This window comes from Lissotriton helveticus, chromosome 12 (assembly GCF_964261635.1).
Source record: "Lissotriton helveticus chromosome 12, aLisHel1.1, whole genome shotgun sequence".
Classification (NCBI taxonomy): Eukaryota; Metazoa; Chordata; class Amphibia; order Caudata; family Salamandridae; genus Lissotriton; species Lissotriton helveticus.
The window spans coordinates 338,322,614-338,350,296 of NC_136073.1; the positions used below are offsets into that span (position 1 = coordinate 338,322,614).

Here is a 27,683-nt window from a genome sequence, read left to right on the forward strand (position 1 = left end):
AACCAGAGGGTGGCAGTGCTGAACCAGAGGGTGGCAGTGGTGAACCAGAGGGTGGCAGTGGTGAACCAGAGGGTGATGTGATGAACCAGAGGATGGCAGTGATGATCCAGAGGGTGGCAGTGATGAACCAGAGGGTGGCAGTGATGAACAAGAGGGTGGCAGTGGTGAACCAGAGGTTGCTGTGATGAACCAGAGGGTGGCAGTGATGAACCAGAGGGTGACAGTGATGAAACAGAGGGTGGCAGTGATGAACCAGAGGGTGGCAGTGGTGAACTCGAGGTATCTTTCACCTTTCTGCACCTCTGCTCTTTTGTGCCTTATTTCTGCCCATTTTCCCTTTCTCTCCCTCTGCTCCTTCACTCGTTTTCACTCGTTTTTCTACCCTTTCTATCTTTCACCTTTCTGCTCTTTTCTGCATCTCTGCTCTTTTGTGCCTTATTTCTGCTTATTTTCCCTTTTTTCTTTATCCCTTCTTTCCTCCCTTTACCTTTCCCCCCCGCTGCTGCCCCCGCGGCCCCCCCTAGCGCGACCGGCCCAATTCAGCTCCCCTCCCCGCTCCCGCCTCCCAGCTATCCAGCCCTCCCCGACCCCTACTTAAACAAGAGGGTGGCAGTGGTGAACCAGAGGGTGGCAGTGATGAACCTGAGGGTGGTAGTGATGAACCAGAGGGTGGCAGTGGTGAACCAGGGGGTGACAGTGGTGAACCAGAGGGTGGCAGTGGTGAACCAGAGGGTGGCAGTGATGAACCAGAAGGTGGCAGTGATGAACTAGAGGGTGGCAGTGCTAAACCAGAGGGTGGCAGTGATGAACCAGAGGGTGACAGTGATGAACCAAAGGGTGGTAGTGGTGAACCAGAGGGTGATGTGATGAACCGGAGGGTGGCAGTGATGAACCAGAGGGTGGCAGTGGTGTACCAGAGGGTGACAGTTGTGAACCAGAGGGTGCTGTAATGAACCAGAGGGTGGCAGTGATGAACCAGAGGGTGACAGTGATAAACCAGAGGGTGTCAGTGGTGAACCAGAGGGTGGCAGCGGTGAACCAGAGGGTGACAATGGTGAACCAGAGGGTGGCTGTGATGAACCAGAGGGTGACAGTGATGAACCAGAGGGTGGGAGTGGTGAACCAGAGGGTGGCAGTGATGAGCCAGTGGGTGGCAGTGGTGAACCAGAGGGTGCTGTGATGAACCAGACGGTGGCAGTGATGAACCAGAGGGTGGCAGTGGTGAACTTGAGGGTGACAGTGGTGAACCAGAGGGTGGCAGTGGTGGTACAGAGGATGGCAGTGGTGAGCCAGAGGGTGGCTGTGATGAACCAGAGAGTGGCTGTGATGAACCAGAGGGTGGCAGTGATGAACCAGAGGGTGGCTGTGATGAACCAGACGGTGGCAGTGATGAACCAGAGGGTGGAAGTGGTGAACCAGAGTGTGGCAGTGGTGAACCAGAGGGTAGCAGTGGTGAACCAGAAGTTGCTGTAATGATCCAGAGGATGGCAGTGATGAACCAGAGTGTGGCAGAGATGAACCAGAGGGTGGCAGTGATGAACCAGAGGGTGGCAGTGGTGAACCAGAGGGTGGCAGTGATGAACCAGAAGATGGCAGTGGTGAACCAGAGGGGGTGTCAGTGATGAACCAGAGGGTGGCAGTGATGAACCAGAGGGTGGCAGTGGTGAACCAGAGGGTGATAGTGATGAACCATAGGGTGGCAGTGATGAACCAGAGGGTGGCACTGGTGAACCAGATGGTGGCAGTGATGAACCAGAGGGTGGCAGTGATGAACCAGAGGGTGGCAGTGCTAAACTGGCCGGGAGCCCTGTGGGTGTGAGCCCCTGTGCTGCTGAGCTGCTCAGGGGTTGTGAGCCTCCCATGCTACTGAACTGCCCCGGGGCCCAGTGGGTGTGAGCCCCCGTGCTGCTGAACTGCCCCGGAGCCGTCTCAGTGTGAAAATCATTTGTGCTCAATTGTCTGGGAGCACTCTGGGTATGAGCACACATTGTGCTAAGTGCCCCCCTGCCCCCAGTACATATATACCCGTACCGCACAGCACCATTAAGCTCTTGCACCATGAAGTCTGGTGCCTGGATGCTCCTGATCCGTGTAGGTGGTACCACCATCTGGTGTAGTCAAAATGTAAAGTCATAACTTGCTACACAGCACCAATAAACACGTGTCCCCCCTGACACCGATATGCGCATGTACCAGGCGCGTAGCACCCGCAATCCACTCCACCCTACTGCCCAGCGTCAGCATATGCCTGTACGGGGCAGTTTAGTATGAGATGGGACATTGTCCAGTAGCAGCAGCTGAATGCGCCTGAACCCACTGAGCAGGATCAGAATGGCTTTGTTCCAACACGCGCAGCAGAGCTATCTTGGACATCTGAAGGATTCTGGGGTCCTGTGCCAAACGTATTTTTGCATCCATGAGTTTCCCGAGCGCCATCCCCGTGTAGCTCCTGTGACCAGGAGGCTGCTTTCTCCTCCTCTGCTGCTCTGCTCGGTCTCTGACCCTTTATAAACAAGATGCATGTGAACTCGCATAGAAGCCCCGCCCGTTTGGCCCTGTCCACTACACACTAGCAGTATGAAATGTCTTCCCGCCCGCCCCACTATAATAGCCAGCTCACTCAAGGGACCTCAGCGCCTTTTGGCATGCTGGCAAAGTTACAGGCACACGTGGTCACATATTTGTGCAAATGGCAAAAAAATCCGCAAGTTCACGGGAAAATTTGCGAACTCGCGGACCGCGAATTCGTAAATTTTGCCCATACCTAGTTAAGAGACCATAACAACTGCAAGGAGAGTCAGAATAGTACCTTGAATCAGTGGGAATTTCCCTTTAGACAGGTTAGAGACTTATGAACCAGATGACCTGTTGTTTGCAGCGAAGGATGTCCCCCTAAGGGCCAGACAGGCACATGAAAAGTTGTCAGAATTGGCTCAGAGATATGACGTAGACTTATCTTGAATGAAAACATTGCAAGGGAATAATAGACTCACTGACAGTGACCAGGATCTGGAAGAGCATAGAGGAACGGGGTTGAAGACGCACATCCGATAGTTGGTCATAGGAATAAGGGCTTGGAGTATTTTGGATAGTTGGGAGGAGAGATGGTCAAAGAAGAAGAGTGTGAGAAAGGCGATGGGAGAAATTCCAACTCCAGGAGAGGGAACTCCAGGAGTTCAGGCATAATGGAGGTGACTAGCCGAGTATATGTGCGTGTTCCTTGGAGTAGAGGTGACCTAACTGCGTTAACGAATGATTTTTACAGGTGGAGGGAAAAACCTGCTGAATGGTATAAGCAAGTTGATAGCTTTGTTAAGATATCTATGGTATTATGGATTGACTTAAATACCTTGTTCGAAATTTTGGTTCCTAATGATCTGTGGTCGGTTAGTAAAATTGCTATTGTATGGCCTGCTGTTAGACTAGAGAGGGGTCCGGTAACTCATGGCCCTTCACCAGTGGTTATGATGAAGAAGTACAATCAGGTGCTCACATGGCTGCAGTCCCAAATAGCCCCTGAAGACATTGATTGGGTTAAGATAGATCAAACGGCCCAGCAACCTAAAGAGTCAGTACATGCTTACTATGAGAGGCTGTTACAAGCCTTTAACCCCTTCGCTGCGGCCGCGATTTTTCCGCTGTGCGGTAAACATTAGAACAGGGCGGGCCGTGACGAACCCCAGCCGTCATCCGCACACGCCCACCGCGGGGCGTGACGGCTGGGGTTTGTCACCAGCATGGGAGGGGTAAATAGTACCCTGGGTTAGACAGACTAGACCCTAAGGATATGGGACAATTTGGATCAAAGTTTGTGACAGGACTGAGGCCGGAAATCAGTCTTATGGTCTAGCAGCATATGATCTGCTGGTAAAACACTACCAGGACATGTAAAACTTCAAAGAAAGGTCTTTGTAGTGCACAGTACCTTTCCCTTCCTTGCCTTGGCTCCAGAAAAATGAGAGAGGGGTATGCAAGTCTGTGTGGGAATAGGCACAGCCCTATTCATGTGTAATGTCAGCTGCTCACTCCCATTCTAGCTCTGAAGACACACCAGCCTGGTGATGGGGATTCAGGATATGCAGGGTACGCCTCAGCTACCTTTCTGTGTGACTGCCTAGAGACTCAACCCAGACGTGTATTCCAGGGACAGACAGAGGCCCAGAATGGTTAAAGTAAGAACATGCCAAATTTCTAAAAGTTACATTTTCAGATCTGCTATTTAAAATCCAACTTCACTAACAGGCATGTTTTTCTCTTTCTATCTTCTTCACATTGGAAGTTCCACTTGTAAAGTTTTACAAGGCAACTCCAATGCTTACGGGAGAGATAGGCCTTGCTGTAGTGAAAAACAAATTTGGCAGTTTTTCAAAAACAGGACATGTAAAACTCAAAAGTGCATGTCCCACATTTTAAATTCACTGCACCCTTGCCCATGGGACTACCTAGGGCCTACCTTAGGGGTGACATATGTTTTAAAAGGGAAGGGTTTAGCCTGGCAAGTAGGTAAACTTGCCAGGTAAAAATAGCAGTTTAAAACTGCACACACAGGCTCTGCAGTGACAGGCCTAACACAGGTTTGAATGGCTACTCTTGTGGGTGGTACAATCAGTGCTACAGGCCCATTGTAGCATTTGATTTACAGGCTTTGGGCACATGGAGTGCACTGCACTAAGGTCTTATCAGTTAATCAAATATACCAATCATGCAGAAACCAAATGCCATTACATTTTAGACACAGAGCACATCCACTTTAGCACTGGTCAGCAGTGAAAAAAGTGCCATGAGTCCTAAAACCAGCAAAAACGAAGGTCAACACATAGTCAAAACAGGAGATCAGAATGCAAATTGTCTGGGAAAACCATGTCAAAAGATGCCAGCTTTAACACCCGAATGCCACTTTTGACGTAGTTGTGTGAGCAGCAAACCAGGACTCGTGAATGCCTGAGCAGCAACCCTGTATACCACTGTGGTGCGGGCGATTGAACCTGAGGAGTCTATGTTGCATTTGGAAGGTAACGTTACAATCCCATTTGCCAAGTGGGGCTGCAGGGACCAAATTATGAAAGACCTCGGGCCGTTGCCCGGGACTGGAGTGAGGTTTTGACTAGTGTGTCTAGCTGCACCGTGTATATGCCCTGACTGACTTCTGAGGACCAAGAGGATGCCAAGGAGGACAAAGCGCCCCTGCGGGACTCCAGTCTACAGCTGAAGTATTTAATTCGCTCTGTTGCTTAAATCTTGACTTTCCCCATCTCTGTGAAGCCGGAAGCTGCTTTGATCTCTGGGGAGAGTCGACCGCGCCACTCCAGAGAGTGATTCTTTACGCTCTTGATTTTGCCGCGTGTATCATAAGCAGTTCGACTTCTCTGAGCACCGTGTGATCTCGCAAGAGCCCGCACTGAGGGCTCCCACTGAACCACTGAATGCTTCTGTGCTGCAGGAGCGGGTAAGACTTGTACTCCGGCCTGTGAATTGTGGAGGATTTGCTGCTGAAGGTGGTGCAGTACCATAGACACTTTTGACTAAATTCTGGAAGAGGCAATTGGAATTCAGGAGTATGGCCTAATAGTATGTATTGTTGGATGCAGCCACCAATGAATGGGGAATAGCCCCAAACATGTTACTCAAAGGAGGGTGGGACTGGGATTTGCCTGTCAAATACTAGAGCCCCAACCATAAGGGAGATTGTGTTGCTGCATTTGAATGCCACATTTCTTTGCATGTGTAGAGTTCAAAATAAAATACTACCTTTTCTTACAAAAACAAGTCTTTGACTGGACACTGATTTATTGTTCGTACTGTTTGCACTTTTCAAAGTGTTGATGGCGCACAAAACCAAAAAAACAGCAACTGCAATAGTGAGATTTCCCTATTCCAAGACCTTTCTGCAGCAATTTTACAGAGAAGAAGAGAACTGAGAGATGCCACGCTGGAAATCAATAAACGACAAATACACTATAAATGGCTGCTACCAGAGGGCCTGTAGTTCTCATGGAAAAGCATTGAGAAAAATATTAAATACAGCAGAGGGCCGGAAAATGCTGGGCCTCCAGGAGGTGAATGGAAACAGCTACAATGATGGAACTCACACAAATATAAGCCTGAGGCCTCGAGGCAAAGTAACAACACAGGAGGACCAGGGCACACATCTTGCAATAAAGCCAGGCCAAAGAAATAAACATGAACCTGGTCAAGGAAAACCAGGCTGGGGATGGAAATATATAATCACTGACTGCTGGATAAACTATGTCTCATGCTGCCCCGTGAACAATGCCCAGATGGGCAGAAATAAATGCACAACTATTTGCACGAGGACAGAGGTACAGGTTACTGGTTATTTTAGTTACTTTTTAGGGATTGATATGTCATTAGGACACTCAACTGTACGACTGTATGGGGATTCGGCCCCAAGTACGTGGACGACTTACACATAATGTTCAAATTAATTTCACTAATTGTGAGGGGCCTCAACTCACCAAGGAAGTGATGCATTGTTTGATGGTATTGAAGGCAACAGCAGGCCAATATAATGTTCTTGCAAGAAACACTCCTCTTGAACAAGATCAATTTAGGTTGGGGTGCCGGGACTATCCTGCCCAGTTATGGGCCTTGGGCAAATGTAAGATGTCTGGTGTTGCCAGTTGAGTAAAAAAGAGTTTGAAACAAGCACAAAATATCAAGAAGGATATGGAGGGAAAAAGTCTTATGTTATTGGCATTGATTTCCAACTCTCCCTTTACACTTATTAACATTTATGCTCCCAATACCTAACAGGAGCAGTTTTTTTCCCAGCGTCCTTATGACCCTACTGGGTCCTGCAGTGCGTGTTTTGATGTTAAGGAGGACTTCAATATGATTGGGGATGCAGAAAGAGATAGGGAACCACATACACTATACGCAGCCAGAGCATCTTTAAAATGGTTAAAAACACATTTATTTCTCAAGGTTTAGCATCACCCTTGTGCCACGCAATGGAGTGCAAGGGCAACATAAAACCTAAGTGAGATTTATCACTGCATTGCTTGATAAATCTAGAGTAAAGCAAGGTGGCGCAAATCGCTGCCTTGTGTTACTATGCTCCAGGAAGGCGTTCCATGGGTGGAGAGTGGGTGTTCCTACGCATCCACCCATGGATTTTGGCACATTCCCAGATTCACTATTAGTAGTAGACCCTGGAATGCATCAAAATGCTAAGCCTCCCCAAGTGAGGCTTAATAAGGAGAAATATCTTTATTTTCTCCTAATTTTTTCCTCTTTCTGCAGCACACATAGGAAGAAGAAAAAGCCCCTAAGGATTGATTTTGTGCAGGAAGGTGACCCTACCTGCGCAAAAACAATCCTGCCTACAATACAGGCACTCTTGCAACAAGACACAAGGCTTAAGGAAGAGGACTACTTATATGAGCTAGAATAGGTGTAAACCAAACCAAAATGCAAATCATGAACAGAAAAGGAAAAAAAAAGAACCCGAAAGGTCAACACAACACTACTTAGAAACTGAAGTTTTATGAAAAGGGAAACAAAACCAAAATGATGTTAGCTAATAAATTGAGAATGCAGAAAACTAGGGTGTATATTACTACACTAAGCATATCGGATGGTACAGAGGTCTCAGACAATCAGGGAAAATGCAATATTTCACTCAGGGTCTATAGGGAGCTTTACTCCTTTAGGCTGGAGGAGTCCAAAGGTATACCATCATATCCAGACAGGCTGCTTCTGACTGCTGTATCCCTGGAATGGAGAAAACACTTAGACAAAAGCATAGCTTTACATGAGGTTTATGCAATGAATTCCCTTAAGCCAAACAAAGAACCAGGCACAGATAGTCTTACTGGTGCTTTTTATAAAGAATTCTCAGAACTGTTCCTGTGACCTCTAATAGGCCTTTTAAACTCTTTTACAGAGACAGGGATTGTCACATCCACCAGAAGGGGAATAGATGTAGTTGTATCCGGAAACTAGAAAACCCCAGTCATGAATGGAAACCCCCCCCCAAACAAGTGGCCCTGCCTATATAGCAATGGATTCTCAACTTGTGGCAAACAATGGCCCTGGAGAAACCAACTTCCAACCTGCTGGTAGGAAATTTGATAAAATGTTGTCTCCCGTAGTGAACTATTTCATCCCTTGCTTATGAGGTAATCTTTTAGACCATACACCCAAAAAATGGGGCTTGGAAAAGTACTTCTTGAACATTACAATGAAAATGCTCAAAATGATTGAGTGTTATGAGAGAGGGGAGGGATGGAGGAAAAGTTATGTTTCTATGTTTGTTAAGTTTTTTGCCTATACAAAAGGAGAGCAGTATGAGGGTAATCTGAAGTTCAGCCTTATTTGGCCTTAAAGGTTGAAATATCCTGTACGGTAACACGCTATTGTATATTAAAAAAAACTGGCTTTTCTCACAGTAACAACAGTAGGATTGTTATTAAGCACCAGGAGACACCTTTGGAGTGAAAACTGTTCTATACAAATACCTCTCCCTCAGGAAATAAAGGTTACAAACTTTAATTTATCAGATCTCTTCACACATAGCGTTATGCATGTCTGAGAGAGGCATGTACCAATTTAATAGCAAAAACCCAGAGTTGTCACCTTTTTAATGGGCAAAACAGACTCCCTTCTTTTGTTCTGGACCATGTACACGCATTTGTTTCACAAAAGGAGATCCACAACCCTCCACCAGCAAACTTTCAAAACACAAACAGACCCTTTTGGTGAAAGGTTGAAAGCATCCCCCTTTTTCTTACACTCTTCTGAGGCTTCAGAGAATATACAATTTAACTGAGCCCACCACTATGGGCTACATGAAAGACTGTCAGACAGGCCCATTTCAAAGAACGAACCAACTCCATCCAAATAATAGCTTTAAATAAAACTAGATATAGCACCAAGAGACCAAGCAATTGTGGAATGCTGGGTTGACAAAACCTTTAAGACATAAAACACCCTGTTACAGGCAGTTGAAATATAATTGCAATTGATTCCATGGGCAGGTTAACACAGCCCTGCATTCCTGTAAACAACTATCAAAAACTGAATTTTTTATCTTGTAAAAAGAAGTAGGACGGCTGGCTGCCCCTCTGACCCCTGTCCACCACAAATCCTCAAAATAATCTTTTTAACAGCCTCTGCCACCACTCCGGCCCGAACACTCTTCAGTCATCAACACCTCTTTAGCAACAGTTTTCTAGAAGACTTGATAAAAAGGAATATATAAGCCCATTATTAAAGAAAACTAACCACAGCCCTCAAGACTCCAATAACTACAGACTTATTGCAAATGGAATATTCCTGGCAAACTGACAGAAAGAGCAGCCTTTGCCCAGATGTCACAATTCATTAAGGAGAACTCCATACTTTCGACTTCCAAACAGGATTCCATCCAACAAGAGGCACTGTGTCTCCCCTAATCACCACCTGGGATGAGCTTAAGAACACATTAGACCACAATGGGCTTGCTGCACTATTTCTCTTGGATCTTTCAGCTACATTCAACACAATTAATCATGACACTCTAGTCCAAAGACTCAACGAAGCTGGCATAGAGTACTGCTGTCAATTGGATCACATCCTACTTACAAAAATAGAATAAATGCCATCCAAACTCTTCCATTTCATCAAAACCCTACATCATAAAAGCTGGAGTCCCTCAACACTCTATCATCTCACCTATGCTTTTCAACATCTCAATGAAGTCATTACCAGCAATGATCAAGGATGTTCAGTTCACCTGATAAAACTATGCAGATGACACACGAATACTCCTTAAACTGGAAAGCCTGAATAGCATTGAAAACTCCAAAATCTTCAGTGCCTTTGAGCCACTGATCAATGAATGACATGGAGCCACTTCCATTTGAATGCATCCACAACTGAAATGCTCATGTGCGGTGATTGGAAAATATATGGCCCACACTGCACCTGGAGCTGGTGATCTGAGATCATCACTTAAGTATCCAAAGGGATAAGAAACCTCTGAATTACTATGGTCTTTAAGATATCAATCAATGCTCAAGTGAATAAGGTAATAAGATCAACCTTTATTTCTATGAAAACTTTATGATGCATGTTCCCCACCTAGTATTTCCACACAAGGCCCAAGTCAATATTCTCTTGCACTGTCTAAACTTGATTACATTAATGACCTATACCATATATCACCTCTATCAACTAAGAAAAGACTACAAACATTCAGAACTCTGCTGTCAGACTACTCCTACATGTAAAGCCATAAGCACACATATTCCCTGCCTTGAGGCCCTTATATTTGTTACTGGGTGCCAGAAGATTCACCTTCCAGCTGCTTTGTATCACTCACAAAACAGTACATGGCAAAGGAGTACTTTTTACCAGGAAGAAAATCACCAAGTACGTACAACAACTGAACTTCCGCTACAGACTGGTGCTTCACCTCAAAATCCCAGCATGTAAGGAAAAACATGGGTGGAACATCTTTCTCTGCACAAGTAGCCAATCCATGGAATTCATCACTCCTAATCATAAGGTTGATGAACAGCAATTTCACCTTAAGAAAATTACTGAAGAGATGGCTTTTCCTACATGACTGCCATGCTCAAAATACACAGATGTACATAAATAACATGAACAAGACACCAAACAATACATACACCACCATATTTAATTGGAAAAAAAATAAAAGTTTGACCCATATTCTATATCCCCAAATGTTGTTGTATGCAGATCCATTTGTCCATCAATATGGGTTACATCAAATATATAACTATGTACTTTTATATTATGACCACATGTGGAAATAAGTGGCTATATATCAAAGTGTGCTACTCTCTATGATAATACCTGTCTTAGGATGTAATTATGAAATGATTGAAGATACGTGTATGGATGCAACAACATGTTTTAAGCATTTAAAAAAAGGATGTAACAATAGATTTTGTTTAACTATAATTAGGCACAACATACTTGTGCATGTTTGAGCATCTAAATATTATTACATGTAAAAGCACCAGTATATATACATAGAGATCCATTAAAAGCACATAAAATATAGCTAATTGTAGTGCATATAGGTGTAAAAGTAATCATGTATAAATATCTATATACATAGATATTTAAATATTTGCAATTCTCTGGACAAATGTATATATCATTTAGGGTAAAACAAATATATTGATTATATGTTATGCTTAACATGTACATAGGTCATTGCCTACATAACATATACGTTTTTGACTGTATGTTTATGTGATGCTGTTTTATTATGATAACAAATGTCTATCATAAGATATAAATATTAGTATATAACTATAATGCTAGGCAGGAATCCATATTTTTTTTATTTTTTGTACTTACTGGAGGAAAATAATATATATATTATTGTATTTATATATATATATGTTTGTACAATGTTTTCCTTATCAATTATAAGTAGGTTGATATATTGAAGAAACCTTTACAACTCAGTCCATACCTCAACTCTCAGACTCATCCTAAACCTCTTTTGAACTATGCCCCTAACTCCTCTCTCTGACTCATCTCAAGCCTCTCATACTACTATGTGGTACAAAAGGGGGTGGTGATGGAGGGAGCATCTGAACCAATCAAACACTCACACCCAGTCAAAAGATATGGGTTTGATCCATCACCGTTCTTTAGCCTCTCTGCCACCCCAGTTCAGACATGGCTATATGCAAATCAGTCTGACCCTGTGCCTCATGGGAACAGTCCAGACCGAACTGCCAAGCCATGCCTTCCCTGGACCGGAAACAAGCTTCCGAGGACCGGTTTCTGGCATTCCAGCCATCTTCAGCCCGACTTTCTTGAATCCAGTGGCAAAGTGAGCAAGGGACTCACGTCTGAGCATACCCTGCCACACTTATGGCGGCCAAAGCGGTACAAAAGGGGGTGGTGATGGACGGAGCATCTGAACCAATCAAACACTCACACCCAGTCAAAAGATCTGGGTTTGATCCATCACCGTTCTTTAGCCCACTCTGCCACCCCAGTTCAGACATGGCTATATGCAAATCAGCCTGACCCATACTACAATGAGCTCTCAAATAACCCTTTCAAAACTCTTCCCTCTTTTATTCCTTCTGTATCCTTTTTATCTAACTAACATGCGCACAAGTCCACAACTCCCATCAACAATGAACCATTTCCCCTCTATTAATCCACGAACCTCAATCTGTCCTTTCAAAACTATACACTGAAGGAATGAAATCTCAATGAGCATTTACTTAACACTATGTCCACCACTAATCCCCAAAAAGAGAAAAATAAAACACTAATTTACTAACTAAAAAAGCTCTAACCTTGCGTTGTGGAGTAGCGTGGTTTTCTCCAGAAAAGTGTTCCAGCGACTTGTTTGGGTTAGTAAGCGCTATATAAATACAATGACAATTACAAAGTGTCATGGACATGTGCAACACTTATATAAACATGGGGTGCTGGATTATGCCTTATTGCAATGTTCACCAGACTCTTGTCAATGTGGAGGTCTTGTTCATCCAAGGGGTGTGTGGCAAAATGTATGCCTTATATTCACATCTCTGCTGTGCAAAATGTGCAGTGCTTTTCTGTTCCTAGTAGATTGGGAATCAAGCTCTTGGGTTTCATTAGTTTTAAAGCAAAACCACACTATTATAGGTGTTTCTTATTAATTCTATTTCACAATATTGTTTGTTTACCGTATATGATTGCTGGCTTAAGATTTTTGTGTTTTGTGAGTTCTACATTTTAATTATCCTTTCAAAACAACTTTCTAATGTATGACTGCAGCAATGTTTGTACGTTTAGCTTGAGCATCACGAATGCTAATTGAAATTATGTGAAAACTGACATAGAATTAGTCAATTTCTACCAGTGGGTTAGAAGTTATGGAGAGTTAAGTCCTCCAATAGAATTCTGATATCACTGAATGAGGTATGTGACGTTTTGTCAACTAGAATGTATCACTTGCCAAAAAGGATGTTATATATATTTGTAAATGTGATCAATTTTATATTTTATTAAGAATTATTTCTCTACCATTTGACCCTACTGGTGTCCCTGACAAATATAAACTGCCACCATCTAATGAAGGCATGCACATCTGTACACTATATTTACAAATAACATCATCAAATAAAAATATCCCCCCTACTCATGTAGGCATCAGTATAGTTTATGTGCTAAAAAACTAAAATGTATACTACAAATATAAATAAATATTTAGAATGCCATTCAATAAAGCATAAACAGACTGTATTTTATTAACATCAAAAACATCAGAAAAGCCAATTGCACGAGGCATGAGGTTATGAAATGAACAATGCCAGAGCCATGATATAGAAAGTGCATTGCCCACTCTTGTTGTTTCAAAAGCTTCAATCTTTCATTGTTGTGTGAAGAGTGAGTTGGAGCAACAATGTTACTAAGTGGCTCAGAGATGTTCAGCTCACAAACACACCTCTACTGGCCATGAATTTATTAATTACATTTTGCCAATAAACATCTTTCTCCTCACCCTAGCCATTCTAGCCAAGTTAATTCTTATTTTTATAAATATTTTCTTAGCTATTTCAGTCTGCTATATTTGTTGTTGTTTGACTTGCTTGGAGGTGCAGGACTGTTAGGAATAGAAATCAGCTTCGGAGTTCGAAGACTTAACTCTTGCCAGTTGACCAATGGCTGGAATTTTGACAGACCCTTTCTTACCTCTGCATATCTGTGAGAAAATGAATTATTAGTTGTGGATGGATGGTAGTCTATCACAAGTAACAATGTCACTATTCTTGTTAAATCCAGTGTATGTTTAATTAATAGAAACCTGACCTAAACCCTTGATGATATGGCACAGAGCAGGCAGGCGTAACTTAAGAAAATGCACAAAAAATAGCTCCGCACCCTTCTAGTAAGTCAAATTTAGGTGTGCTTCTAAGTATCAATACTTATACATTGCTTTATACCAATTCAAAGATACACGTCCATTTTCCCAAAGTGAAGTCAGTCACAGGCTCTTGAAGTTTAAAACGTAGTCTTTATTAAATTTTCTTGTCAAATGAAATAGCCAACGCGTTTCGTCTGTTACCGGACTTCTTCAGGGCATAACAAGTTTATAGTAGTCCTTAGTGTATGGACCAGTTGTAAATCAAAAGAGCCCAGTTGGTTTTAAAAATTGCCTATCGATTCCTTTGGCAATTTAAAGAAGGCGATAGCTTTAAAAAAACACAGGAAAGGTGTATGTGCAGCCGTGCGCGTATCATCATTCATGTGGTCATCTGGTTAGGCGGATTCATTTGACAAGAAAATTGAATAAAGACTAAGTTTTAAACTTCAAGAGCCTGTGACTGACTTCACTTTGGGAACATGGACGTGTATCTTTGAATCTGTATAAAGCAATGTATAAGGATTGATATTTAGAAGACACCTACATTTGACCTACTAGAAGGGTGCAGACCTATTTTTTGTGCATTTAACTTGAAGAGACAAGGGGATTGTGACAATCTCTGAAATCGGAGATAAAATCCTCAGTGGGACAAGGCAGCAGACTGTGGATTGAGGGGCTCCAGGCGGTCAGATAGCTGTTGGACAAGGCCACGGTGAACACATTGACTTTTGGTGGAAAAGTTCCAAGCGGGAGACTTTTAAAATTTGTGCCCCAGGAAGGCCCCTTGATGGCGGGATACTTTTTGGTACTTTCACCCAGTGAAGATTTCTACATTCAGATATAGGCACTGTTATGGAGCTTGAATTCCTCCAGTGGGTCAATAATGCAAGCTGTGTCCAAGCAGGGTTCCACGAATCCAGATACCCTTTCTGCAACATCCTGCTGAAATGGATTTTCTGCTGCGGAAAAGTACAGAGTGGGAACAACCTGAATCTTTGGCTGAGTGGCAATGCACCTTCGTCGGACTGATTTGTCAAGTTTGTTCTGGTCTTCCAGAGGTCTTTGGAGCCAAAAAGTTCCAGGTTTTTCAGACTCTTAGGACAAGTACAATTTGACACACACAATCGTCTCAGGACCTCTGGACCAGCACTTGGGGGATCAAGACTCAATCCTGTAGAATAAACCAGCTAGATCCAGCGCAGGTCCAGATGGAAGTGGTCAGCTTGGCTCTACAGGGAAAGGCATTCTAGCAACTTAACAGAGGTTACCCACCTGACCCTTGGAGTTTATGTTTTTTCCTGTGTACAAATGGAAACAGGTTAAGACTTTCAGGTCTCCACACAGGTTTCATTTGCAGATGCAGTGCTAATTCTACTCCTGCAGGTCCAGTGCTAGTTAGATAAGTTTTCATTGTGCCATGAAGGAAAGTGAATCCCCTTGTGGTTTGAAGAAAAGCCATTATAGGTGCATGTTGAACTTGTGGTCAAAATTTGAAATACTCTATTTGCTTGTAGAAAATGAACTATGCATTAACTGAAGGCAATAAACATGGTGAAATCAAAGAGAAAAGTATTCGAACTCATCTGTTGTTGAATACACTGCAATGCTGTGCATCCTGGTTGGGTCCTGACGAGGTTCCAGCATAGTGTTCAGTTCAAAGGTTGAGATTAGGAAATAAAAAGAGTGATTTGAAGAGAACGTTCACTTTATCAGGTGCCTCTTGGAAAGTGAAGGCCCTGGGCAATTGCACACACTTTAAAACGTCTCTGCATGTGTTGCTTAACTGCTTTGATTTAGAATTGCTGTCACAGAGATGTTCACATTTACGATTTATGAAGCATAACATGAAGAATAAAGCATGTTATTCCATTTTTTACATTGATTGAAAAGTGTATTAAAATGATAATACATACATATTATGCTATGTCTTTGTTTTGTGCATTGCTGACTTTGGATGTGGTCTATCCCAATATAGTCGACTTGATTTGACAAACTTTATCACTTCTGATCAGAGGAAAGGTTGAGCTCATGAGATTTCAATCTCACCTTGCTGAATCTACAAAGTAATGTAGACAAGCGTTAATTGGGAGCATGGCTTTTAGTCTATGCAGATTAAGAACGGAAGAGCCAGTTTGTACAAATGTAGGCGTTTGTTTGAACACGTAAAATGTTTGAATTTTATGTTTTTTATATTTCAATGCTTTATGTTTTATATTGCAAGGCTTTTAAGTAGCTTGTAAATAACATTTTCATTCGGAGTGATAAATTAAAGAACAGCTTCCGGGTTCTGATGTTTTATGGAAGCAATTTCAAATGTGAGTACATGGATTGTGGTTTTTGAAGGGCCTACCTGCAATGCAAGCCTCTTCTAGTGCTTTAAATTATAAGTATGCAATGTGTAAAGGTTTGTAATTTTTCTGCAGGTTTGATGCTATTACGTCTAAAATTGGATTGGGGGTATAAATGTGTTAAATCTGTGCTTTCTCCTCTACAGAGCGTTTACTGTCCCATTTAAAGCATGTTCTTACGAGAACATTTACTTTTTTCCAATCGTGAAGTGAAATAATTACAATCTCTCATCTTTCTTCGCATTGTACAGACCCCCCAGGATATAGTGGCATGGAATAGCAAATTTAGCGGCACAAAAATGGAAATTTAGCGGCACAAATATGGAAATTTAGCGGCAATTTTGCGGCATTTTATGTGGCCATTTTTCCTACAACAAACACAGATATCTAAGTTTTTTTAGTTATTTAACAACATGAAGCTATGTATATTTGGTTTCTTTACAATGTAGACACTTTGGGGCAGATTTACAAGCCCCTTGCGCTGCTTTTACGCCGCCGTTGCGTCACTTTTGTGACGCAGCGGCGGCGCAAAAGATGCACCATGGTGCGGGGTATTTACTACGTGACGCATCTCCCAGATGCGTCACGTTGCAAAGCCCTGCGCCAGAAGAGGCGTACATTTGCAGGTCAGTTTGTGTCTTGCAATAGCCTTAGAGATGGGTGCCACTGTACCTGCTGCACTAATGATGGCTATACCTATCGCCCCTTTTATTAGTAAGCACGTTAAATAGTACAGTGTATTTTGAACACAACCTGATATCCCACTGGATGCCCGTTCGACAGACCTAACCACTAGAGAAAGAGCAGTCAAAACCGCCAAGTGGTCACTTGTTACACAGTAGCGAACTGCATGTTGGTACTTGTAGTTTCGTTGCAAAATGTCAGCCTGCAAATCGTCTCCGATTTAAAAGCGGGGACTGGTTGAAGTTGACACCCATGACATGGGGCCACTTGACGCCCGTGTTAAATTTCTCGCCTCTAGGATTTTTCCCATGGCTCACTCCCAGGGGGAAATGGTCTGCAATAGGTGAGCTCAACCCTCAGACTTCATCCCTTGTCCAGCGCGCCTCTGCAGATACCCCGTCCCGTGTGCGCCTCAGCTCTCTCGGCTGAGTGGTTCTGTCTGTTTATCTTGAGGGACAGACATCTCTGCACGGCGCTCCGTCTCCAAGCCAGGGCATAGGGTGACCAACTGGCATTGGTGCAAATTCAGGACGGTGAGTGTAAAAATTCAGGACAAAGGGTCAAAATTCAGGACACAAATTCAGGACAGGAGCTCAAAATTCAGGACAAAACTTCAGGACAATAGGTACGTTTTACAGACACATCAGAGGTCGCGCAATAGTATATAAGTAAGCCCAGCCATTTCCAAACATATTCAACCGTTTGCAAACCTATCCATCATGTATCCTTCCATCTATCATTTCACTCATCCATCCCTTCATCCATCCCCTCATCCATCCTTTCACTCATCTCCATTATCCATCCACCCTTTCACCCTATCCATCTGTACACTTATCCATCCACTCTTCATCCCATCCATCCATTCACTCATCCATTCAGCCATTTACCCTTTCACCAATCCAGCCATCCTTTCACTTACTAATCCTTCCACCCATCCACTATTTTAGTCATCCATCCTCCCCTTCTCTCTCCATCGACCCTTTCACTTAGCCATCCTTCCTTCCATCCATCCTTTCACCCACCCATCATCCATCCATCCATCCATCCATCTGTCCTTCCCCTCATCATCCATCCTTCCCCTCATCACCCATCCATCCTTTTCCCTCATCATCCATCCATCCTTTGCCCTCATCATCCATCCATCCATCTACCCACCCACTCTTCATCCATCCATCCTTCCCCTCATCATCCATCCATCCTTCCCCTCATCATCCATCCATCCTTTCACCCACCCCCTCATCATCCATCCATTCCCCTCATCATCCATCCATCCATCCATCCACCCTTCCCCTCATCATCCATCCTTTCACCCACCCCCTCATCAAACATCCATCCATCCATCCCCTCATCATCCATCCATCCATCCTTCCCCTCATCATCCATCCTTCCCCTCATCATCCATCCATCCTTTCACCCACCCATCCATCCTTCCCCTCTATCCATCCCCTCATCCATCCATCCTTCCTCTCATCCATCCTTCCCTTCATCCATCCATCCTTCCCCTCATCCATCCTTCCTTTCATCCATCATCCATCCTTCCCCTCACCCATCCATCCATCCATCCATCCATCCTTCTCCTCATCCATCCATCCTTCCCCTCCATCCACCCATCCTTCCCCTCATCCATCCATCCTTCCCCTCCATCCATCCATCCATCTCCTCATTCATCATCCTTCCCCTCATCCATCTTTCCCCTCATCCATCATCCAGCTACCCTTCCACCCATACATCCAGCTATTTAAATTTTCTCTCCATCCTTCCCCTCTCATCAATCCATCCATCCTCTCTCATTATCCATTTATTCAATCTTTCATTCATCCATTCACCCCATATCCTGGAGTACTGAAAGGTGCCATTGCTTGTTTGCCTTCTATGGCCTGTAGTCCTTTTTTTAAATCGGAAAATTGATACTCTGGTAATTCTTTAATCTATAGAATAAAACCATGATTTCATAGTATGCTCATACAGAGCCCAGCGTTTTTGCACTAAACTTTAGCTTTAAGGAGAAGCTTGCTACGATCCAATGCTAAAAATCGTACATGGATGGAGCACTTAGTGCAACATCTTTAAAGCAAGGTCAGACATTTTGCTAATACAATTCACATTAGAGTAGAAGTGCAAGCACATAGACAGTTCCGGGTGTGCATGCTGCAGATAATCTCTCAGCAATGCAAGATTCGAGTTAAAAAAAAATATATTAACAGATTTAAGGTAGCGTGTCTTTTGTTTTCAATTTAAATTGTTCTCCGTTTCTTTCCCAAATTGACTTGCTGACTGTGTTTAAAAACAATTTGCCAGGTCAGTAAATGAGCCTTCTCACAGGCCTAAGACTCGAAGTTCCTATTCCTGTCACTGCAAACCCTTTCACATTACACTAGAAGGAGAACTGCTCTGTCCGATCCCTGCTCCATCCTCTGTGACAACAACCCATCCCCCCCTCCCCTCCTGTTGATGTGCAAGGTGAGGGCTCCCATTGTCATTCTTGTGGGCCAGGAAGAGGTGCGAACGAGCGCAGGCCTGGGCAGCTCTGAATGACAAAGAGCCTAGACCTTCACACTGCCAGCTGCAGCCGAGCTGCTTTAACCCTCTGACCCCTGTGTCTGTAGATCATCTACAGGTGTGGGGCAACCGGTGCATGTCTTTGGATAAAGCAGACCCCCCAGGATATAGCGAAAAATGCCGCGATTTCTACAAAAATGCCGATTTCGCGGGCATTTTTGTAAAAATCGCGGCATTTTTTAAAAAGTGCCGATTTCGCGGCAAATCGCGAAATCGCGATATCCTGGAGGGTCTGATTGTAGCTCTATTCCTCGAAGAACTACGTTTTTCCTCCACCATTTCATTCTAAAAGGGCCCAACAAGCCTGTCATCCAAACTTTGTCTTGTGCTAAGGCAACAATTACTTTAAGTAGGTAGGCTTACATTTTAGCTAAGTGCTGCCCTATGTTATGTTTCCTCCCCTGTCTGTTTTTATTTTGTCTTCTTCTACTGTAGCGGTTATAGCTGTGTGAAAGCAGTGCTGGGCTTGCAATTGCCAATCTTACGCTAAACCTGTGATATCTGTGATGTCAGGTCGCTGACGCTAGATCTGGAAACATCCATTACAACGCAGTCATTACATCGCACTGCTTTTACAACGCAACTGTTACAATTCAACGGCCTGTACATCGCATGCCATTACAACGCATGCCATTACAACGCATGTCACTACAACGCATGCCATTACAACGCATGTCACTACAACGCATGCATATTACAACCCATACCATTACAACGCATGCCATTACAACGTATTATAAGGTAAGTAATGGAGATTTTTTTAGTTTTAGGGTGGGTAAGGGTTTTAGGGTCGATGAGAATAGTAATTTTTACCCCAACACTATCCAACACTTACCCTACTGTTGCCCTAAAAGTAGTATGCATTGTAATGGTATGTGTTGTAATGGTATGTGTTGTAATTGAATATGTTGTAATGGTAGTTTTTAAAAATACGTTGTAATGGCATGCGTTCTAAAAGTATGCGATGTAATGGTAGTTGTGATGGTAAAACCGCGTTGTAAAAACATGCATTGTAATTGTTTGCGGTGTAACGTCATATATTCCGCTAGAACAGCATGCTAATGCTGCATCTGCCATCTTGCTGTGGACAAGCGGCTTGATGATGTGATGTCCTTTTACCCAATAAACTCCTAACAGTGCTTGTTACACAGGCCCCATTTTTGTCACCGACCTACATATGGCGAGCAGAAAGAGAGGGAAATTCTGCTGTTTAAATAAAATAGTACCAGAACCAGCATACAGCCTTTAGCCCAGCTTCGAAATGACCCTGAAATAATTTGGAATTAAATGATAGTATTGCGCCCTGAGGTAATCTACCTTAACCCCTTCGACGCTGATGACGAGCTGGGCTCGTCATGAGGTAGCCTCCTCGCACGCTCATGACGAGCCCAGCTCGTCACGTAACATGCGATTTTAAAAAACTCAGCGTACGGGCGGAATTCCGCCCGCACGCATGCGGTTAATACCGACTGACAATATCTTGCTACCAAAATATCATTATGGCAAAGACATCAAAGACCAAATTATGCAGAAGGTGAATGAATATAGGTAAGTATACATTTACTGTTCTTAACTCTGCATCCACGTAACTTGAAGATATATATTTTTTTGCCACAATATTCTCATAGCATAATATTTCTGCTGTTGATATTTCGACATGCAAACCACCCAAATTGGTAATTGTGTTCCTTCAATCAGTATATTCATGTGAATGCTATAACCAAATCAGAAACACGTGGGGATAGCTCCTTTTCTATAGCAGTGGCTAAAAAGTGGAACACCATTCCCCTTACTGGTCCAGTATCCCTAATAAATTTTAGAAAGTTATTGAAAACCAAGCTTTTAACTAGGAAATTCAATTGATAACCTTTTTCTCCCCCATGTCTGATATATTATTTTTTACATGCTACTGTTTATTGGTATATTTAATCTCTGGTCCAAGAAGCTCAGCAGAACATCGATTTTTAAAAGAAATATAGCATAACATAGATGGGTATTGTAAGGATGCACTGTCCGCTCATTTCTAGCTCCCTAATGGTTCAACCACTGCTATCCTCAGCGGTTTAGCAAGGCCAGTAAGATTGGGGCGGGTGAGCTTCAGAATTTCAAACAATCATGCTGGCCTATAATGGTAAAATACATTATACGACAAGCAGGGGGACACGATGGGCTTAAGAGGCACTGGAAAGAGAGAGGAATGTGGATAACTAGGGGTACTAAGTGAAAGAAAAACAATATTTTCCAAAACAACCAACATTGTTGAAGATTTTCAAAATAGAGAGAGAAGGGAGTGTGTGTGGGATTGTGTCTTGGTATATGCAAAAATTCATGGTGAGACCTGACAGACAACTCACAATACCCGGCCGAAAGTCTCTGTACACAATAGTTTACCTGAATCGATATCTGTGGCTAGACCTCTCTATCAGATGGAAGATTATAGTTTCGAGGCAGAATGTGTGTTGTGTAACAGTGGAGAAATTCGAGCTAAGGCATTGTGAAAGAGGGTGGGACTGAGGAAAGTATATAAGGGGGACGAAAGTAGGTTTGTATGAGTTAAGGTCAATGCCTCACTGTTTGTACAGAAAAAACTCCAATTGTCATAAAGCCTCTTTAATGTGATTCTACTTCATTGCACAAATATCTTCCCTTGTATCTTGGTTCCGGTTAATTATTTTTTTTATAGTGAACACTTTATTTTTGCTGTTTTTGTGGCGTATAACAAGTGCCGATTAGTCAAAGACAAATATAAGTCAACAATATGCTCCAGTTCCCTCTCCTCTCTGTCTTATCTTTTCCCTAGTGATCCAACCCCAGCAATCCCTAGTATAAAATTATCAGGTGTATGATTTATAAGCATGAACATACTCTCCCTCCTATCCCTCCCAGTGAATTAAAATGCTAAAGAAGATACTAAAGGGACCATGCTCTCTTATTCCTTCGCCTTGTTTTCCAATGAGAATTTATTGTTTTTCATTGTGAGGAAATCCAATATTTTGTAAGTAGCCATTTTGACATACAGACACCCTTCCAGTCTCCATAAGGCTAGTATTGCCTGGAGTGCCTGCTACTCTCAATGCCATTGCCACTTATTTCCTTCTAAGACATTTCCATGATCCCTCCCTAGCATAATGAAGTCCCAAACATATCACCCTGTGATATCTTAAGGTTAGTGACTGGTAGCATCTCTTCTGTGACTTTAGCAGTACATTCCAGAATCCAGAGACTCTACTACAAGGCCATATTATGCAGAAAACAGTGCCTTCTAATATACTCCATGTAAAATTCTGTTTTCTGCCTGCCTCCCAAGAGTGGATCATTGCAGAAGTTTAGTATTTGCAGATTGTTGTTTTTGCAGCGCATCCCCATCCCCTGGTGAAATGAGTAGTTAATTACCTACGTACCCAAGTCTTTCTTCTATCTCTTCTGGCTAGGTGTTTCACAAATGGGTAAACTCATGTGAATTAATGTACAGATGTTGGAGATCGAGTATTTGTTTTGGCCTCATTTTAGCTTTGACATTTTGAAACCTGTCAGTTCTCGCGAGACCTCATATCACATGGATTTGTGCAGTGATCAGTGCCTTATTTGCAAGTATTGAAATACTCCCACTCGGTCAGCCTATTTTCCTCCTTCATTCTATGAAAGAAGTTCTTCCCCCCTTGTTAACATTAACACCCCAACATCTGGCATTTTCTATTGTGCCATACCATGGCATCTTCCCCCCTTTTACTCCAAAGTGTAATATGGGCTGGCACAGATTGTGTAAAAGAGGACAAGTAAGGGGTGAAACCTCTGTTCAGAACCATCTTATCGCACACCGCCAGTGTTGTCCTTGTAACAGGCAATGAGTAAGAATATAGACCCAGGCTTTAGTGCTTTTCGTCTATGAAGTGGTCCATTAAGGACCAATGTTTTCCTGTCTCTGCATTTCTGCATGTGACGTGCCTGATAGTAATGAGTCAAAATCCGTTAAAATCCGTCATTGGGCGGTAAAAAGATTTGCTCACCAATCGTGGGGTTTGCCCATAGACAGTTATTGATAAGGTTTTGTAATTGTACAGGAAGTTTAGGTGGGATTGTGAGCACTTTGATCTGGAAGTGACTTTGGTAAGATTAACACTTTTACAATGGCAGTCTTCCATGCCTTGCATAATGGCCCACTGTTGCAAGTCCAGCAGGCTGTGCGTATCTCTGCTGAAAGGGGAAAGTAGTTAAATGCTATAATCTGTAAGGTGATTTGCGCTATTGAAAAATCCAAGTACTTTACGTCTTTGGATGTCTGTCTAAAGGGAAAGTCTTGCTTCAGGGTGTTATTTGTTTTCATTAGAGACATGCAGAGCTAAAGGTTTTAAATTGAAGTAGTTCATTTTTCACCCCAACACCTCCGGGATACTTACTTAGATCCCTCCACAGAGCTGGCAAGGACTATGTCAGGTTTCAGATAGCGACTATAATGTTATCCACAGACCATCAGTTTAAAATTTCCTCCCCTATTTTAATACATTTTTATTATTGTGCATGTGTTCTGCAAAGGTTTCAACTGCCAGGGTAAACTGGAGGGGCAACACTGGGCACCCATTGTCACTAATGTTGAAATGTTGAAGCTTGGAAAGTATTCCATTAACACTGATTCGTGCTATGTTGCTATGATGGCTTGCTAAAGCCCTCCACATGAAAGGTGGCCAAATGATATGCCTTGAGTGCCTCTTCCATGTAGGACCAGTTCACCCCTCCCGAACTCAGTCTGGCAACCTTCTTCATAATGAGGTAGCGTATGTTTATTACAGCCTTTCACTGTTTCATTGATCTCTCTTCTTTATATCTTGAGCCATGCCTGTGTAGTTCTTTCTCCAATAAGCACCCACCATTTACAACTGTGCAAACCAGGGGTTTCAGGTGAATTCCTTCCGTTTGCCAACAGCACCAAACAACTCCAGATTCATGCCTGTTTTTCAATTTAAATTTGAAAGGCTTTACCCCTGAGCTAACACAGTGCAAAATATTTGGGATTCATCCTCAATTCATCTCTCTTTCAAGCAACCAAGTAGACCAAGAGGGCTTGCTGCCAACTGTCCCTCTTGTGGAAAGGGAGGGAGTTTCACCCAGAAAACAATGTCAGAACAAATGTGCACATCTTAGTCCTCTCCCATCTGAATGGAGGCAACATCCTTCACAGTGGTCTCCCTGATTCGATTGTAGATCTGCTGAAATGTATTCTTCATACAGTGGCACAGCTCATCAAGGGCTCATAGAAATTTGACCTAACTTCCCTCTTGTTAAAAGACCCATACTGGCTACCCCTTACAGCTTGGATCATCTTCAAGACCAACTGTATAACTTGTAAACTTCTCAAAAACAAGACCCAAGCCTACACGGCAAATACATTAGTCACTCCACGGCCACAATGCCATACCAGGAGCCTGGATATTTCTAGACTGAAGACAAACATTGCAAGAAGGAAAAACCCGAAGGCGAGCCTTGTCTGTTCACACTCACAAGGTTTAGAATACCAATCTTGTTGAAATCAGATTAAAGAGTTGTGAGGGCTCCCCACTGAAAGTGTGATCAAAGTAGACAAATGCTTGGCCTCACCTAAAGGGTCCCCTTCAACCTGCAGCTCTACCCCGAATCACCCATAGCATCTACAAAAAGGACAGCGCTTCAGGGAGTCTGATCAGCAATAATTTGCTAACAACAGTGTTCACTGGATTTGTGAAGGGAGTCCTTTCACCATCCCCACACTCACATCAGGGTTTGCATCCCTTGCCTTCCATACACTGGAATGCAGGTAATACAATTCCACTGTCTGAAAAGCTGTCCACAACTTCGATCTGGTGCCAATGCAAACCTGAGGCATTTAAATGAATCATATTCTGCTTTATAATTAATACTCTAAGTCAAGCCTGAGGATGAACTGCAGAATCTTTTTCATTGTGTGCATTATTACCCATGTATTTTCTCAACATATGCTTTCAGCCAATATTTTTCACTTTCAACCCTTGAATTGATCAACTGAGCTGGCTGGATCGGTGGTCTAGCAGTTGCCTAGAAACAGAGAAATGGTGTACCTGATTCTAGTACCTATTAAAAACCCCAATATAGCACAGTCTTCACAATTAAATAATGTTGTTTCTTTCTACATTCTTGCATCCTGAAACTGCATACTGTTTCAAAAATATTTTAAAACGGTCCTTTAATTAAAACTTCTGTTTGTTGCCTCTCCTTTTTCTTCTCTTCCAATGTCTCCTTCCATCCTCTGTATGCCTCCTCTCTCTGAGCACAACCTACTCTGACACATGCACGTTTGACTATTCTCTACTTCCCAAAACTCATTTACGAGATCACAATCTCTTCTCCTTCTGCTGAAAGTCATATCTATGCAACCTAACAATACCTAATCTCCTCTAAATCCTGTTCAAAACCAACCACTATTACTTTAGACCACCATAAAAATTGAAATGACGGCATGGAATGGTTTGCTCTGAGTGCACAAGACTAATCCCAGTAACTAACAGTAACCAATAACACGGAACTAACCATTAACCTTGGTTTACCGAGCAGCGTTCTGCCTGGCATAAAGCACCTTGGCGCCTCGTCAAGGGTAATAAGCACTACATGAATGCAATTACAATACAATACAATACAATTTATTGGGGCGGGGCGTGTAACACCCCAAACACCCCCTTGATGCTACGCCCCTGGCTATCCTCTGGTTACTGCTTCTATATTGTGCAATCAGTTCATAGATTCTGAACCCTGCCATGCTCTAATGGTGTTTTAATTGTTCTATCATCAGATTATTTTAATCTATTTGCTTACACAGAATCTTTACATCTAAACTAAAGTTCCAAGAGATTTTGCATATGAGCAGCATTTGTGCTACATGAAAGACCATGAACCATGCGCTAACATCACATATATACTGGCTTAACAGGTTGCATGTGAGTTTTGCATTAGACTATAACGTAAACACAGCTCAGAGACCGATATTGGGCACAGCAGTGGCCACACGCTTGGGGATTGGTGGGCTGTTCCACGCGATGCCCGACACCCATTGCGTCAGATGCATCAGTCTGTCTCTAAGGGGATGGAAGGGCATGGATGCTAAACAGCATTGAACACCAATTACAATGTTGAAATTGAAGTCTAAAAAGGGAAGGAGAGGGTCAAACAGTTGCTAGACCTCTTCCATCAATTCAAATTAACCTGCAAGCTCAGCGGATTCACTTTGCTGAGCTCTTGATTCAGGCAGTTATTGAGCGGCTTCCTCGCAGTTTACTGTTTTTATGGCACAACTATCTTGCCATACATCAATGTGCATTGTACACACAAAGGGAAAGAGTAAAATTAAAAAAGCAGGCTTATACATAGCAATAGCAAATTAAGAAAAAAAACGTTCTCTTTCTGTTTGGCTGAAAACTTTCAGAATCCTAGAAATATCAGTAGTAAAGTCTCAGGAATTTAGAATTAACTAATTTTGTTATTTTCAGGATGCAATATTTCGTAGATGTGGGCAACTAATGATTATTTCTTTTTTCTTTTTTTTTTAATTTCAAATAAAGTGTGGTAAATACTGTAACCGATAGTCAATTTCCCACTCAAAAAATTGACATTTATTTAGTTTGTGTGTATATTTGATTGATTTTATGGTGTATTTTGTGGTAGGATTTCTGAAATAAATAGTTTGATTGAACTTGAAAGTATACCTCAATTGTGCAGTGAATGTTAGCTTTCAGAACTGTCAAAGGGTTCACGGAGCAACTTACGTTGAATCTGAGTTCTTGGCTGGCACCCTGTAGGAGAAGCGGGTCCTCGTCGGATGACTGATCGCTGTTTTCCTGATGGGTGTTCCTGTTCATCGCTCGTCGAAAGATGGATGTCATATCTGTTCAGCAGACCAAATGGCCCTGTGAACCGAGAGGACTCAGCATCTAGGGGTAATTCGCCATTGTCCGATAAAACGAAAGTGGAAACAGGTAATTCCTCAGGTCAGCTTTTCTGGTGTTAGAAAATGTCGGCAGGTCTGTATCTGAAGCTGGGCGCACCACTGTTCTCCACGTTGCTGTGCACGGAGGCCAAAGAGAGAAACGCAGCTGCTAATATCCAGGTGCCCGTACTATCTGCGAGTGTTCACGTACAGTTTTGTGACCCCTCAACTGAGGTGGATTTTAGTCCCCATTGCTGAAGCACAAAAGCCGGTTCAATGAATTCAGCTGCGTCACGCTTCTCTTTGAACA

General features: G+C 42.9%; 1 protein-coding gene across 1 annotated transcript in view; it reads right to left on the reverse strand.

The window, feature by feature from the left end:
• The window catches only part of LOC144798676 (ninjurin-1-like), a 366,520-nt gene extending 339,066 nt beyond the window's left edge, over positions 1 to 27,454 (reverse strand). Inside the window, exon 1 of the mRNA XM_078669658.1 lies at positions 27,213 to 27,454. Coding sequence (XP_078525784.1) covers positions 27,213 to 27,329 — 117 coding nt within the window. The 5' untranslated portion in view covers positions 27,330 to 27,454. The remainder of the gene's footprint in view (positions 1 to 27,212) is intronic.
• Between the last annotated feature and the right edge of the window lie 229 nt (positions 27,455 to 27,683).